Source organism: Dermacentor silvarum, chromosome 6, assembly GCF_013339745.2.
Source record: "Dermacentor silvarum isolate Dsil-2018 chromosome 6, BIME_Dsil_1.4, whole genome shotgun sequence".
Lineage (NCBI taxonomy): Eukaryota > Metazoa > Arthropoda > Arachnida > Ixodida > Ixodidae > Dermacentor > Dermacentor silvarum.
Window position 1 is genome coordinate 181,789,199 of NC_051159.1, and position 17,813 is coordinate 181,807,011.

At 47.6% G+C, this 17,813-nt stretch overlaps 1 protein-coding gene across 2 annotated transcripts in view; it reads left to right on the forward strand.

Annotated features, from left to right (window-relative positions):
• Nucleotides 1-1,693: 1,693 nt before the first annotated feature.
• LOC119456496 (BTB/POZ domain-containing protein 6) overlaps nucleotides 1,694-17,813 on the forward strand; it is a 112,243-nt gene continuing 96,123 nt past the window's right edge. The window contains exon 1 of one of the 2 annotated variants that reach the window (XM_049669906.1): nucleotides 1,694-2,157. In XM_049669906.1, coding sequence (XP_049525863.1) covers nucleotides 2,061-2,157 — 97 coding nt within the window. In that variant the 5' untranslated portion in view covers nucleotides 1,694-2,060. Of the gene's footprint in view, nucleotides 2,583-17,813 lie in introns of both variants that reach the window. The other variant, XM_037718313.2, reaches the window with a different exon arrangement.

The following is a 17,813-nucleotide window of genomic DNA, read 5'->3' on the forward strand; positions in this document are numbered from 1 at the left end:
TGACTTTAAATGTGCAACGTGTGAACTGTGAACTTCTCTCTTCCTTCTCTTTCAATCCCTTCTCCCCCTTCCCGCGTGCAGGGTAGCATACCGGGCTCAGCATAGTTAACCTCCCTGCCTTTCCCTTATGTCTTCTCTCTCTCTCTCTCCTACTTTTTATTTGTACTCACTGTTGCGAGTATAATCTCGGTGTAATTACAATACACGACCGGTAACACCTGCTCCTGCGCAATCTATTGTAACGATGGACAGCGTCATTGAGGTTTTTTTTCCTGGCTGTTGCATATGTTCAAAATGTAAACAGGGTTCTTGAATGACGAAGATTCATCAAAATATTTGTCCTCAAGTTATTCATTTCATGGCCTTTACGTTCTTCATATCAGCTGTATACACTGCTTTGCTGGTTTCGAACTGATATAGTTCTAATGTCTGTGTGATATTTTCTTTCCTTAATAAATAGACAAAAAAATAAACGCGGCCGCATTGATATCAGTTATTTCTGCCAGAATTTTTAGGACATCCTAATATATTCTTTTATGAAAAAATACATATTTTACTTGACAGTGCGTAGCGTTCAATAATTCGTTTGCAGCATCTAATATACAATGGCATTAGCAATGCAGTTATTATTCATGTATTTGATCCCTCGACAACTTCTATAAGGAGGAGGCCGCGCTGCAACCTGAGCCCCCCCCGAACAAAATTTCTGGCTACGCCACTGCTATGTTGGATATACCCTGCACAGAGGAAGGCGATGAAAGGACTAAAAGATGAGTGGAAGGAGCGAAGAAGTGATCTGGTATTTTGCGTAGTTTGCTATGCTCCAGAGGATATTGGTGACAAATGAGGTGGCACTTTCATGCGTAGTACACACTAACAAAACGTACAGAAGCACATGCAGTTGCAGTTAGCTATGGGGTGTCTAGTCGAGGTCACTGTTCTGGAGGAAGACTAAGGGCCCATTCACACTTGCTACTTGGCGAGGTCGCGCGACCAAGTTAGTCGCAAAGCGACCAGTCGCAAGTAGTCGCAAATGGTCGCTTTTCTCGAAATGCGACCGTTTCGGGCCAGTCGCTCACTGCTTGATTTTTCAGTCGCGCGACCAAAGCCGCAGAACAGCTGAACCAATCATATGCGAAGGAACAGGACGTCCGTATACGCTGACGCTTATTTTACGCTGCGATGGCATTGCAAGCAGACGTGAACGGCATATCGCGAGACATTTCGGTTTAGCGACTCGTCGGTCGCATTTGTGAGTGTGAACATCGTCGTCTTGAGTAGCTTTCTGGTCGCCAGTCGCAATCGGTCGCGCGACCTCGCCTAGCCGCAAGTGTGAATGGGCCCTAAGAGAGACTTAGTTGAATGCGAAGGCGAAAGAGCGCCGCTTACAAGGTCCAAGTACGTGGAGCAGCTCAAGGCGCCTACCCCGTAAGTTCAAGGCACATTTCAGAGCAGCTTTCGAGGCCGCAATACGCTTGTGGAGGCGTGGATCCGATCATCGCGCAAGTTGCACACATTACACAGTGATGATTGCGTCCACTGCGATGTGAGCGAGAACAAGCTAATTCGTATATTCGACGGAAAATTATGTCCGCCGCCAGTTCTAGCTTCGGAAAATGTTGCACGGTTTTAGACAGACGATATAGTTGCCAGTATTTTCCTCCGCGCTTAGACAATAACACTGTATAGGAGCTAGGTTTGCGGAAGAGTTCTCTGCCAGCCTTCGCGCACGGGGAAGGGAGAGTGTGCACTATGAGGCAAGGGGTCGCACAGCTGCGCACGACCTACAGCAGCAGAGGCGGCGCCGCCGGCGCACATGTGTTATACGCCGGGGCGGTCGCAGCAGCACCCCTGCGGAGATCGCCGGCACGGTTGCCGCGCGCAACACTGCGAGCAAGTCCACTGCGCTTTTGGCGACTGCCTCTTCTGCATGGCGACCAGGAATGAGCGGCGTCTCTTGATGGGCGCAGCTGTCGCGGAGCGCACGGCTATCTCTGCTTGCGAGCCTAGTTACACTGGTAGCGGCGACACCGAACACGTGTGGAACAAGTATCCGTGGCATGGAAGCTGAAAGATCTGCCATTTATCGTCGCCCACATAGGCGAGCCAGCGGTTGGCCGCCAATTAACTTGGATGCCTACCTGCAGGCGGGAGCAGGTGAGCATCTCCAAGAACAGCGACGTTAGCAGCACTGGTTAGCGGCACGTCGAGATCCTTGGCATTTCGGAGGACGGTGGGTCACGCTCAGGCCGAAGCTGGAGGTCGGACACCACCTTTGCGATGCAACGTGTCTTCGCGCTCCGTGTAGGTTACCAGTGGTCACAGAAATCCTGATTCAGGATCGTCCGTGCGTTTCTCGGAGCGTTGCGAGTGCACGTCCAGTGTACGCCCACGGATGGGACACTGTGTCGCGATGGCCAAGGCTTCATCGGCGTCCACGAGACGTGAGTCTCTTCTCGAGAACACGGAGATCGATGCCCTCACGCTGGATCCGCGCTTCCTGCGCCGACGAAGCCGTCGCTGCAGCTCTTGGCCCACGGGCAGCGTGACGCACGAGAGTCGCCGCTACCGCTCCGCTACCGGTGAGCTGTCTTGAGATAATGCTGCGCATATGAGCAAGACCGGCAGCTGCGCTAGTTGGTCTAACATAGTTACTTCCAGATAGGAAATTAGACATACGCACGAAAAAGACGCGACAGACGCGGACGAGCGCTGCTATACCAACTGTTTATTTCAAGCGATACACCTTCCGATTTATAAAGTGAGCCAGGTACAAGTGTCACGCCCCCTTCCCCGTGCGAAGGTGATAAAAACAAATCTTTAAAGTGAACAATACTACTACCTGCTTCCCAGTTCAGCACTGCGCAAATGAATAAACGCTTCGCTTATGCAGATACGTGTATTGTTGTGGCAGCAGCGCTCGTCCGCGTCTGTCGTGCCCTCTTCGCGTGTGTTATTTTTTTTTTGCGCTATATCTGGAAGTAACTGGGCATATCGTTTGCGCACACCGGTATCACCTTTACTAAGTGCACGAGCCCAAAGATTCAAGGTAGAATTTCGCGGCCTCAGTTCTGCGGGAACAAGGCTAGAAAACGTCTCGCGCATGTTGCGAAGCAAACCCGCCTCTCCCCTCCTGCGCACATATTGTGTACCTGAATGCGAAGGTCGGGCTGTGGCCACAAGTGCGACTAGCCTGGCCGGCTCTAGGGACATCACTGATAACCTGCTCGTCCTGTAAGCTACGTCTTTTGGTCTGGAGCTTCCATGAAGCGTGCGTATACGGAATCACAAGTAAATAAATCAAGAACAAGCCTTTTGTGATCATGCGATATAGTGCTGTGGTGGCTCACAAACAGACAGTGCCTTGGCATTCCACTATCGAGCGAGTACATTTCGATCTATTTTAATTTTGTTAATCTTGATTTCGCTGTACAGTTATTGTCGGCCGAACTTTTCAATCCAACAGCAATTTCAGCTTCAGATAAACAAGAACTGCCATTGTGAGCCTTTTATTCTCTAGAGATTTCGCAAGGCTGAATCACTCCGTGCATGCTCAGTGACATGTTATTCGTATAAATGAAATACATAATTCTTCCGCAGCTGTCCGTCCCCGCTGCGACCACTAACAGGTGGCTGCAAAGTACGTGACGCTGCTTTGTAAAGATGAGCGTGAGTGACTGAAGTGCGTCCGGCACACGTGGTGTAGAGTACTGATGTACGATTTTTGTGTTTCCTAAATGCTAAAAAGGCCGTGATTAATGTTACCCGGACGTGTGTGAGCGCTTGGCTCCGAGCCATCCCCACTGCCTATATTCACGTCACAGGGCCCCGTATTCGAGAGAAAGTTGTTATGCTAGAATCGTTCGTAAGAGGGGGTGCCAGCCTATTGCAATGCTCAAAATTTTGCCATCAAAGACGGCCGGCCCCTGGCAGACAGTTTAACGCATGAATAGCTTTGTGGATTCGGTTACTCGTTGTTGATAAAGGTGTTGCGACGCAACGTAAAATGACATATGGAACAAAAAGCATACGACAGAAAGAACGCCAGGCGCTCTCTCTATCGTCTCCTTTTACACCGAAGCTGTATAGGGTTAGGGTCCCATGTATTTTTCGTGTTTGTGTGTAAACAACAAAAAGGTGAGCGTTGGCCGATCCCAGAGATGGTGCAATACAGGGCCGACCCGCGACGGAGGTGAAGCACGCTTCAAGCACTCCGCCCCTAATAATAATAACATTAATAAATGAAATAAATAAATCAAGATGCATTGTTTCAAGTAGATGGGTATACTGGAGTCGTTTGTGAACAGCACAGGGATTCACGAGCAGGAGGCGTTGCCGCAAAGGACAAAATGTATGTACAACCACACATCCTTGACTGGCAAGAGGACAATGCCACCGAATATTGGGATATCTGTGCTGTACAAACGAAAGACGGAATAGTGATATCCACTGTGCATATATATCCAGGCACACCCACGTATCATATCGAGAAGTTCATAACCATGCATGCACTTTGCATGGGTTCGCCGTGATCACACTAACTCTGTGATTATGATTATGGTTGGAGACTTCAATGTGGACATTTCAAAACCAGACAAGAAATGGTTCACTCAGTTTGTGCTAGAAGAGTTTGGCTTGAAGTGCCACAACAATCCAAGTCCCTCAACTACTCAACAACGATGGTGTATAAATTTAACTGTGGCCAAGAACCTGTCTGAGGTTGTAACCGAACCAGACAGTTTATATCACAGTAATCACATAGCTATCGTCACTACTATTACCAAATAATGAAAATAAATACATGTACCCGTGACTAACCCTGTGTGATGTGCTACAGCTTCGCTGGTCATCCACCTTCACAGAGTGGAATGGCTCCTCATTGTTTTCTTCCGTATGTTATTTTATGTTGTGCCACAATACCTTTATTAGCTATGCACCAACTTAATTGACCATCACAGTACCCTGGTAATACCCTCGTTGTTGGTTTCTTGGTTGCTCTCGCGATGTCGTTGTCGTTTACTTGCTGCGACAGTGAGAAACGTTTGACTACTGGAGAGCTCGCTATCCCCAAATCGTAGTTAAAACAAACAAACAAGCTAACCAACAAAGCCAGTAAATGAGAGAACAATACAGATAGCATAAAGGAAACTAAAATATTGAAAACCTTTTGCTTCGAATAAATTAAACTCCCACTATATAGCTCCCATCTCGCATAACTCCTACCTTAGCATAAAGTACTTACATATTATGCGTAATGCAGAGTGCGTGCATTACCCTTGACTAGAGTGTCTACTTATGCTCAAATAGTTGAGCTGAGAGTAACACTAGTCGTCTAGCGATTAGTCGTTGCTATGCAAGCTCTCGCGAACTTTTTTTTTTTCCTGCGCCCAGTCAGAAACCGTATGGCGACGCAATGACTCAGCAATGCTCTCCCGTCTACACCTCGCGCATTCGTCCCACGCTATTAAACAGTCTTCAAGTGCCTGTAGCGTGTTCGACAGGAAGGAAAGCTGATGCCGCTATGTTTACTCCATCAACCTGCATGCTGTCACTTTGCCGTCTGTTAACATTGCTTTATTTTATCGCGCTCATGTTACCGCATCCAACAAAAAGGTGCGAGAAAATAATGACGTAGATTTTAACGCCCTTGACGCTAGCATCTTCGTGAATGGCTTCTTGCCGAGAAAAGAGTGTATGATTCTTAATACGAAACGAAATGTAAAAAAAAAAAACCATTAAAGTTTGGCATCCATCCATCCATCATAAACGATGGCACCATATATTGAAATTGAACGACACGAATGAGAAGCTTCTGATGCATGAAAGTGGGTTCGTCTTATGCTAGACACGTTCTTTCTCCCTATTTTGTTTTGCTCTCTTTAATGGCATCTCATGGAGTGAAGGTCCCAATGATCACCGCGGCAAATCAAGAAGCGAAGCTAAAATTGTGCGTACCAATTTTGACTTCTTTACAATCTATATATATATATTGTTAATTGTCGGAGTCGGGAAGCGCAGTCGAGGTCGGCAGAAAACCAGATGGGATGATGAAGTTAGGAAATTTTCAGGCGCAAGTTGGAATACGCTAGCGCAAGACAGGGGTAATTGGAGATCGCAGGGAGAGGCCTTCGTCCTGCAGTGGACATAAAATATAGGCTGATGATGATGATGATGAATATATTGTTATTTACTTCCACGAAACTACCAGCCGATGGCCACACCTGTTAGCACCTGCTTTATACTTGATGACAACCCTGGCACCTTCACTGTTTGTTTTGCGGGGGATGATGTGTGGCTTCTGGACAGGATATAATTAGTTCATTCCACGTTTTTCAGCTGACAGTGAAGACGACAGCGCAATGTGCTCTCGAGTTCTCTCGATAGACAAGCGCAAGCTACGTATTTTGCTCGATTTTACTGGTCACAGCTGCTATTGCTGTCTTAAGCAAACCATTGGTTAAGCGTTTATTCAGATCTGCAGCGTTACAATGTGTAAGTTATTTATTTTTGTCTCTGCGGATACATTTTCTCATTTTTCCTTTTTTGTTGTTTTGCAATTGCGATTCTCTATAATTTTTATTTTTCATTTATGGTACGGAAATTATGCAGTACTTTTTCTGTAATTAGGCGATACTACAAGTACACTTTAGCTTCTTTACAGATATGGCACAGGAGAACTGGCGAGCACCTATGGTTCCACACGCGTGCCATCAGCGCCAGCACCATACGCTGCTGCAAGGTCAAAAACTCGGCTGAGGGGTTGAAGGGAAGGAAAAAAACTATTTTGAGCTTAAACCTAGCTGCAATGCGGGGGCAGCAATCCATCATTCGCACCACTTCGAAGATTCTCGTGGAATGTGCCCGCTATAGAAGCAGTTATAAGAACCGCGCGAACGAAGAAAAACTGATGCAATCGTCACAATCGCTAAGCGCGGAACGCTCGTGGGCGTCGTCTGGAAAGATCAAGTTCGAAACAACTGCATTCTAGAACAGTCCAAGTCACGGTGCTTTCAGACAAAACCCAAAGGGACGTGACCGCATTATGTAAACGAATGAAAGGTGCATAGTCATGAAGACCACGTCGATTGAATCTGGTGGCAAGAAGAAGCAAGGTCCGTGTTAGAAAAGGTGGCAGGAAAGCATCGAAGAAAATAACACCGAAAAACTGAGGCAGAAATAGGAAAGTAACACCGAAAAATTGAGGCAGGAATAGGTTACTGAGTTGATAACCTTGAAGAATTTCATTAAAAAGTAAGGAAACTGCGATTTGGCATATTGGTGGCATATACATATATAGATTGCGGCAGATTTCTCTGAATTTTACCAAATACAACTCGTGTACTGGCTTCCCCAAAAGCACTCCCGATACGTACTGCGAGACCAAACTACGCGGAGTGACAATGTATGGACGTGCCGCGTTCACTGACTGGCTTCAATTTTGCTTAGCCCTATGTGCCCTAAAATGAAGAACTATAACATAATTAGCGTAATATTGAAAAGTACCTAGCTGAATGCACATTGCAATTTGCGGGGCAGCCAACTTCGTCCTATAATTTAGCCGAAAAGGTGGAATTGTATTCCATGCCATAAGTACCGCCGCCCCCCCCCCCTTTTTTTTTTTCTTTTTTTTTTTTTTGCTGCTGTTATTTTCTAATTTCATTTTAGTGTTAAACAAAAACGTTCATTGCAATGTCCAAATTTGGAGTTCGTGAAAAGCGGCTTGCCATATTAAAATACAGCGATTTATAAAATAAATCGCTGTATGAACGTCTCGTGCCGTTCGTGGCAGTCGTTGCCAAGCTGAAAGATACGTTGAGTGAGAAAGCCGCTCTTCTATAAGGCGGGCAGGATGGCACGTGGCGATGCAACAATGCAAAGCGTCCAGTACGCTGCATGCTTATACTAACGCACGCTTAGTGCAGAAAGCAAATCCGCACAAAACGCAGCACATTTGGTCGACCGCCACAAACACACATACCGTACGTTCAAACGAGAAGATGGATTGGTTCACGCCAGGTTGGAAGTCAGCACTGTGCGTCGTGTTTCCTGAGTCTGTTCGTCCTGTGCTTTCCGCGATGTACAGTGAATTATACTAAACCAAGAAGTCTGCCCTCTTGAAGACACATCATCTGATCAAGACGGTGGATACCGGTTGAGGTTTTTAGTTTTCTCCCACTGTTGATCAGTCATTGAAGCAGTGTTTTCTGAAATTTGGAATCCGGGCGTGCAAAACAGCGTCAAGACACTCTTTCCGAAGTCTGAGATCATTCCAGCGACGTTCCATTGATGTCGCGATGGAATCGGTACGCAGTGTCTTAGCGCCATAACGGGAACAATTATTTATCATAAGCTCGCCGTTAGGATGCGCCATTATCACTTTTGAATGAGCCTGCTCATTACCAGAAATTCCATAGTGACTTGTAATCCAAAGTATAGCACGACGATATGCAGTCGTGACGTGCTTCTGACGTAGGCGCCTGTGGACAAATAGCGCTCATCGTTTGAATGGCATCATTGGTTCACGCTGTAGTTAATGGGAGAAAATACACAATCTGCACTTGTCTTCCCGAACCATGGAATGCCGGTAGTGCTTACATGTGGTGCCAACTCTGCTGGTTGCATTTCTTTCTTTCTCTCTTTCTTTCTTTCTCTCTTTCTTTCTTTTTGGCTGGTACGCGGGAATAAATGAATGAATTATATGCAGGATCACTCGTTGGTATGGTTGAGCGATGAATGTTCGGAGGGAGGTTCACTGAAAATGTTGAGGAGAAAGGAACGAGGGCAAGATATTGCGAATATTTTTCCTATCATCGGGATGCCTGTTTCTTAAGCGCACGAGCCTGTCGGATCCTGTTGAATCGCGATATCTTTGGCTGAGGCATATTCCACGGGGAATTTCGTCCGGCATTGGGTTCTCTCCGCTGCCGGGAATTTACACCACGAACAGCACGCAACTTCGAAGCCCGTGAAGCATGCAGACCTTGACCTTCTGCGAAGCAAGAGCAGTGACCTCGTGGCATAACTGGGCGCAAGTGTCGGCCGAACGACATACACGTGTGTTACCACTCTATCCTCTTTCTCTCCTGCTCCCGCCCACGGCGTGCTCAATGAGCGCCGAGCAACGCATCTGCGAGGTGAACCGGAGGAGAAAGGAGAGAAGTGCCACGCCTGATTTATGCCCCTCGCGAACGCCAATGTTTGCTTCTTGCGTAAACACGGACTGCCCAAGGTTCCCTCTTCTCATCTACCGTATAGGAGCACACGACCCTCGCCCTCTCCACTCTGATTCCGTGTGCAACCAGACACCATATTCTTCACCTGCAGGCCTCACCGAAATTGTTGTAAACACGCCCCCGTTGCACAGAAACATATGGGAGGTAGACTTATAATGTTACGAAGCACGCGAGGTTTCATTTCAAAATTCACAACGACAAGTTGCCGCGAGCCACAATGTGAAACGTGCTGCACCACTTGCCCGAGTACATCGCCGAAGATACCGCGAGTGCGACTAAAATTTTTAACGTCAGTATGCTTGAACAGCCAATGGGCAACATTCACTTTTGTTACTTCATGCTATATTCCCTTCTTAATCAGTGTGGAGAGCCATATTTTTGCTGAGCACTTATGTTCACCGCAAATCGTTTAGTGTTTTTCGTCAGCCACCGATGACGACTGCCTCTTGTGCGCACTTGCCAACGTTCGCAATGTCTTTTTCTTTTGGATGCGAAAGCATCAAATGGCCCATTGAGCGAAACCGGCCTCGGTAGCAGCGAAACGACACCTAAATTCCCATTGGCTGCGACGCCACGTCACCAGCGCGCCTCGACGGAGCAGATACGGCGACACGACGTCGTCGTCGGCGAGGCAGTCGCGCGCGTGCGGGTACCGTCGTCTGGCTCTCGGAAGCTGGCGCGCGGTCCGTTACCCCCACTGGGCTCCGCTGCTGCGCGCGCCTGCCGGCTTTGGTGGCCGCTGCTGCTTCCTCGGTCTCTCGTCGTCGGTGGCATGCGGCGTTGGCACCGCAGGCTGCTGCTGCTTGCTGGCTCGGCCAGCACGTACCGCTATGATACATTACGCACAGAGCAAAACTCAAAGGACCGCTCAGCGGCTTCAATTGGACATTATGCTTTCGCATGCATAACTCCTAGAAGTGCTTAGGTGTCCTCGAATTTTTTTCTTCTAAAGATAGGTTCAAGTGCTGTTGTGTGTTCATGTCATACATGTGGACAAAACAACAAATAAGTGAGAGCGTGAGCCACAAGGCTTGTCACTTCTTGGCCTTCCACTTTTATTTTATGGTGGCAATATGCCGCCACAGTAAATTGTACGAAATTAGCGGATCTGTAATAGGCTTCGACGAACATGTTTCACCTAGTTATTAAAAAACAGCCATCCGAACTGGACTTGTCTCAGAAAATAGCGCGCCGGGTACTTGCGCCAAGGCCCATGCCGCCACGTGCGATTTTCGAATTCCAATGCCAGTAAAAGCTCGGCGAACCTATATTCTGCCTTCTGGTTCCTCGGCGACGACAGACACAAGCTTTTCAGAGTGAGCACAGAGTGGCGTTTAGAATAAGGAATGCATGGATGTTTAAAACGTCGCTAAACAATCATCCCAAAAGCCATGTGACGACATGTAAAGGACATGTTAATTTGCGTGATGCAGGATTGACAGTACGAGGATGCCCGTGCCGGGTTGCAATCTTCCGAACGCATTGGGCACTGGTTTAACGCGCTGGTATATTACAAACATAAATGTGACATCAGCTATGTTAGTAATATGTAGATGTTCTCTAGTAATATATTGAAAGGGGTCTGGTGTAGGCCAGTGTGCCAGTAACTGAATGCCACCAGTATAAGCAGCACAACGTTGTTGCAAGTGGTCACTCAGGAATAAAAAATTCTTTAGCCTAGAATTATCATTCATTCTTGGAGAAATTGGCTGTGATCGAGCAAGGAATGTCGCTAAACTTCTCTCGTGTTTTTGTTGTCGGAGAAGGTTCTGTACTTTCGCGTTTGCCTAAACAACGATGCATGTACATACATCTGAGGAAAAAAAAAATTCAGTGTCTAGAAAATGAATATTATGTAATTTCTCTAATACGTTCATTCTTCCTGAGAAATCCTTATGCATATATATTGGCCCGTATTCACAAAAGTCTCTTACGCTAGAACTGTTTTTAAGAACAAGAGCTAATTGCAGTCAATCCTAGATGCTGAACATATCAGCGATGACGGGCGGCCAATCGCAAATAAGCGCCTCATAACGAAAAGCTTTGTGAATTCGACCCTTGCTCTTCGCAATATCCGTTTAGCAAACATGCTGAACCCATTTTCAGTTAAGGTTCAGCGAAGGGAAAATAACCTGCTTTCCAGTGTGCTTGGTTTTCGCGCTAACAGGCACTCCTGCCTCACGCTGCAACGGCGGCCTAGTGGGCTTTACCTGATCCCATCTCATTTCGAATTCGTTCCTTGCTGCGAGTACCGTTACCAGGGCAGCATGAGTCTGACGATGGCAACCGTTTCTCGCTCGGACCGCCCAGCAATAAATAGGGCGCGTATTGCTGGGCCGTCCGAGCGAGAAACGCCGACCGAAAGAATTGAATGGCAAAACCAGCAAACAAGTCAACGCATAAACAAAGCAGATGTCTTGCTTTGTTCCCTGGTTTACCAACTCGCCCAGTCGTCTGTCTGTCTTGACGACCGCAGGGCGGCGCTGCTCTGCCCGCGGCGTTTTAGCGTCGCGGTATCACGGCCCTTAGCGCCGGCGCCGCAGCTCGCGCCGGACGCATCAACAGGACCCGGCTTCTTCTGAGTCACGCCCGGGTCACCAAAAATAGGACCCCTTCCTCCACGCCCCTTTCTCCCCCGCGGGAAGAATTCCCCCCTCCGGCGGGGCAGCTTCAACGCTGCCGCTGCGGCGACGGTGCTGGTGGTTTCGGCCTCTTCGACCGCGAGCCGCGGGCGCTCACCGTCGAGAAAGCTACAGTTTAAACCACGCAGAACTCGAGGCGCACGTGTGTGTACCATCGCACAGCGGTGACTCGCCCCAGTTGATTAGGACTGACGCTGTCTTCCATCGACAGTTGAGCGATCTGCCACCACAAGGTTGAAGCCCGAGCTCCACTGTCATCAGCTGACATCTCGCAGGTAGGCACGAAGCGGCGGCCGGCCATCGCGCACCGATTCCCAGCTCAGGATTGACTGAGGCGAGAGACGGAGCTTTGCTTCGACCACTGCCTTCGCCGAAGTCAGAATACTAGTAGTTTCATTAAGTGCAATAACGTGCCGTTGTGCAACAGTTGGTCGTAAGACACGTTCCTCAATTCCTGCTGTATGTCTGTCGTACTTCGGATAGCGGAACTTCAAGTGCTCGCCTGGCGCAGGGTACGTACCATGCATCCGTTCGTGAAGGCGTAACGTTGAGAAAGAAAACAAGTGTCATCTTTCGGAAACATCATTTTTAAATGTGTTACTTGGTTTTTATTTACGTTGTCCCTCGATCCTCCGACGCCCCTTGCTGGCGAGGATGCCCCGCCCCCTGTTCTTGCGTTTTTGGTACAGTTTCGGCGCAGAAAAATGAGGAGGGCTTGCGTGGCGGGTTGGCTTTGCTAAATGAATATGTGAGCGAATAATGAGGCCAACTACCGGTGGAGGTGGTCTCGCCCCGCCAACCAGGCTGAGCGAAGGTCATATCCCGTCAGCACGAACAGCTGACGAGATTGACCAGTCGCCCTCATGAAACATCACTAACTGAATCCAAGCAGAGCGTGACTTTGATTGCGAAGATAGGCCCGACGACGCTTCTCTTTCTATGAAATCATGACATTTATATCGGGATGTTCATGTAATGTACGCGAGACTTCCTTGCTCCTGGCTCGTTGCCAACTTTAACGTGGTCTGTGCATGCCTCAATGTGCGACGGTTGCACTACGTTTGCATCGCAACCCATGCCTAGAGCTGCACGACCCGTGAAAAATACCGCGCATCTGGCATCCATGCCGATAGGCAACGGAGCTTAAGGACGTTCTAGGAAATTGTTCACGTGCATGCTTTCGTGCCGTTTGTGCGTGTGCTTGCATGTGTTCTGGTATGCATGCCCTCTCATATACCCATAACGCGGACGAACCATCTCCACTTTACCATTAGAGCGAGAATATTCCGTCGACAACTCCTCTCTTTTTTGGGACTATAGCTGTAAGTATAGCCTTAACCAAAGCCTATTCTGCCCGACCATTACAGTGTCTGTTACCTCTGCTTGAAGAGTCTATAGCTATCTTTTGTGACATGGTCTCCAAATGAATGTGCAGAGGTGATCCCTGTCTATCACGGTATGGCGCTGCAAAGACCAGCAATTAGAGTGCTGCACTTGATCACCGACGAACAACGACAACGAAGGCGCTATTGTGTTTTCTGTTGTCAACTAGCCAGTGTGGGTATATAGGGTCTGCCCGTGTTGTCCACCCTATCATTCTGGAGTAGCAAGTGGGATGCACTTCTGGTTTAACTTTGTACCATAATTTTTTTCTCACAAGCTCTTCTGAACGTGTCACCAGCTTTAGAAATTCGATTGTCGTCCAGGCGTTAGCAATTATAGGTTTATACTAACGGTTATATGGCTCCCACTGCGTGTTATCGCACCATATACGTATATGCTATTGCGATTGGCCAGCGCTTGTACCTCCTATATCTATGAAACAAATACCTAAAAGTTTTCAACTGCGATCACGCCGGCAGGAGGAAGCCCACAAACTTCAGTTCAGTGGCGCAACCGTGATCATATATTTCAAAAAGCTCCAGTTTGAAGCCTGTTTCACCGAGGGAAATTTTACACTGCGTTTTTCACAGCTATGATTTCCACAAATGTGAACTTCGCATTTCCGTTTCACATGCACCGATCGCGGCAGCTGCGATTTTCGCATGTGCGAACACATATATACTTGGAACACTGAATTACTGTTGGCATCAGTCCGCCTCGGGGAAAACAAAGTAAAGCAAGTCAGAAACTGCTTTAAGGGAACGTTTTGACGTGAAACGTCTTTAAAAACAGTCAGAGGGGGTCGCTTGCGGAAACCGATGTAACGAAAACATGGCACAACATTTATCGCTTATATCTTGGCCCCCATACTACCCACGCACTTTACTTTGGCATCGTTGTGTAAAGGAAAGAAGCCATTACTCGGCCATATATACATGTGTCGCATGCGTAGATAGCGCCGTTGTCGCATGACGCGATTGAAGAACAATTTAGCCTCGCGCGCGGCGTTCGAAGAGGCGTAAAACTCAGCAGTACGTTTGTCCATTCGAGCAGGAATGGTCGCGTTTGAGAGAGCTCACTAGGCCGCAGTAAGTATAACTTATCAAATTAAACCTGCAAATGTGCAATATGTTGCAAAAAATGTCACGCTTGATTGGCTGTGCGACACTGATACCCGCTATGTGGCGCTTTTCAGTTACAAAAACAAAATCCCATAACATTTGTTCGGTACTACATGCGCGGAACCAAACTGCCATCGTATTCACACACGCGCGCTATGTGGGCACTTCGCTGCGGCGGCGCCAGATGATGCAGCGTGTCTACATAGAGGGAAGTATAGCCCGGCTGCATACACGCGTCTCCGCGTTGCCACAATTGTCGGACATTGCTTCAATGATAATCGCATTAACGTCGACATTCACCTTGAGATGGGTACTGCGGATCTCTCTCTCTCTTTTTAAGTGATTACGAGCCAGGACGTATCGCTCTCGTTACTCTAGCGTCTTCCCTTGCGCGTTTTTTCTCACTTCTCAACATGCATATGACGAGCTGGTTTGCGCGGTGCATTCAGACAGCCCGGTCCTTTGGCTCAGCTCGGTGATAAGGCGTTTGTGGACCAAGCCCAAATCTGACAATCGCATACTACCGCTGCTATTTCGTTATATATATACGCGCGTAAGCTCCTCGCTAAAAGCGGCGAAGTAAGGGACGAGTACACAGGGTGGCCAGGGAACAGCGACATGCTTTAGCCGCGCCGTTGCTTGATTGCGCCCTGGTTCCTGGCACTGGAGCAACGCGGGCAGCAGCTGCTCTTCTTGTGTGTATAAACTTGGCATCCGCCGCACGGGGCAGAAAAAGCGGCTGCGTCGCCGGTGGGAGCGAAGGGGAAGGGAACAGCGTGGGTGTTGACAAACTCACAGGGCTGTTCCCTGGACCCAAGCCAGTGCCGGGGCCTGTCCTTAACCCCGACGAAGCGGGGTGCGCGTGTCTGTGGTCACGAACGACGCCCGGTACAACTGAAGGAATCGCATTTGGATGCTTTTTTGTTGCTTTTGTGATGCACCACGAGAGGTGCGGGATTTTTAATTATGTCTAGTCTATGCGAAATTCACTGGTGGTTCTTTAAAGAGAACAGTTTACAATGATGAAACCGCAAGCACTTGGTATGCGGTACACGTTGCGACACTGTGAAAAGTACTCAATTAATCTGAATGTTATAGTAAATGGCACTCAAATAGCATACTCAACCCTTGCAGGTTTAGCCCGCAAGGGTTGAGTATGGAAGGGCACGAGCCTGCAGTATTGTATTTATCTATAAGACTCCACATCGAATTTTCAATATTTACCCTTTTCGCGGCGATCCTGTGGGTGCTGCCATGCATGTTTGACCACGTGGTGACGCAGCCATTGCTTGCCTCAACTGCCTCCGTGTTTACAGTGGATGTGTATGACGCCGGTGCGGCTTAGTAAACCTCTTTTTCGGGAGATATCATAGACGGAGACTGGGTGGACGACATGCTTTGGCCACAGATTCATAGAACATGCAAAAGCGCTTTCGGAGCTGATTAAGCTTTTTCCAAACGGCGCGAGCAGCGTATATGGTGCTTGTTCTAAAAGCGGGGCTAAATGTGTATTCCAAGCTATCCAAACTTTGCGCTCATGAATTGAATCAGGATCAGTGTGCTCTGAGGCGGTATTCTGTCAGAGTCTACCTAATGTCCATTTCAGCGACCGTTGATTCGCTGCTGCTTGACGTGCAGGAAGGTGCCAGCCAGTCTCCTTCCTGCACGTCAAGCAGCAGCGAATCAACGGTCGCCGAAATGGACAGTCCACTAGGTAGACTCTGACAGAATACCGCCCCTGCTCTTCATTCTTTATTTGTCAAATATTTTTAAGCAGCGAATTGTCACGTTTCTGACTCTTGAAAGTTCCTCGGTGCGGTCACTATCTGATTATTTTTTTGCCTAATCGCTCGCGGATGTGCTCAGTTCCGATAGATATGTTCTTGCTGCGCACAAGGCTTGGAACGCAGCTGTTTTGTAGGTTGCAATACATTGTAGCAAAGAACTCACTTTCTCTTGTGGACCGTCACGAAACATTCAGCTTCGAACATTCATGCACTATTGGTGTTGTCCGTCATTTATTATGCGCATATATTCAAGCGTGTGCCCATTCGCTTATTCTTGGCACGTTGGCGATAGAGTGGGCGTAAGGTGGCGTGCAAATTGGGGTAGGTGTGTGTAGATACTGTGCGCGAAACCCACTATGACAAGAAGCGGCGCGACTTCCGTTGTCATTATTTAACGAGCGGCACTCACTCTTTCCGACTTTCCGGGGCTGAAGCCATTTCTTTGAAGGTTAGCGATACAACTCTGGCGGATGAGCGAATTTCTGTATCCTCGACGAAAGCCGTACATCTCGAAATGCCGGTAACACGGACGGACAGTGCAGCAGCGGCTTGCGAACTTGATCACGCACATTCCTTTCCTTAATATGCCAGTCATTATTTTTGCAGCAAACTACTGCACACGTCTTCAATTCACATGATTCAATCCGGCATGATTGGAGCACAGTGCGTTGGCGAAAACTCAGTTACATTTCCGACAGTTTATCGCACAGAATGATGATGATGATGATGATGATGAGGATGATGATGATGATGATGATGATGATGATGATGATGATGATGATGATGATGATGATGATGATGATGAAGCCTCAATTAATGGCACAAACCCACTACGGGGGATAGACCACGAACCGGATGGTAATATGATTGAAAATTAAAATAAATTAGTTCATAAATAAATAAGTAATAAAAAGGAAAATAAATGAATAATTGAAGATGAGAAAGTAACTGGATAATAAAATAAATAAAGTAGTCTATGCTAAGGTAGTCAGCCTTGCCTAGATAGGAATAGTGATATGACCTTATAATAATAAAACAAATACAGTAAACGATTGGTGTAAAAGTGTGTAAGTTATCATTTGAATACTACTATTAATAGTATTATAAGCAAGGTAGACACGGTAATGGTTTCGTATTCGTGCGCTGTCGCTGAGGCCACGTGCGGCGCGCCGCCGAAAGCGCCTTCTCGTTTTTCTAGAACAAACTGCTCCGCGAAAAGAGTCAATACGTGGCATTTTACAGACACAGGCGCTCTTAAAAATATTTAGCGGCATTGTTTTTTCATCTCCCTCTCTTTCTATATGCGTGAGCATGCTTTCTTTATCTTTATATCTTCTGTTAACCCTTCCCCAACGCAGGGTAACAAACTGGATATCTATCTTCCGGTTAACCTCCCTGCCTTTCGCATATCATTTATCTCTCTCACTCTCTCAGCGGCATTCGCTGATATTGTCGTCATGATCCTGTGTTCAGGTAACCATGTTATGGCGGCAGGTTATTTGCAGTACATACCCTCGGCATACCGAATAGAAAGGATATCACGTTAGTTATTTTAACTCATGAGCGAAGCTTATGACGGAAAAGCAGGTGACGATATGCCCCATTAGAATTCCCCAACGTTCCACGAAGATCAAAATTTTGATAGCA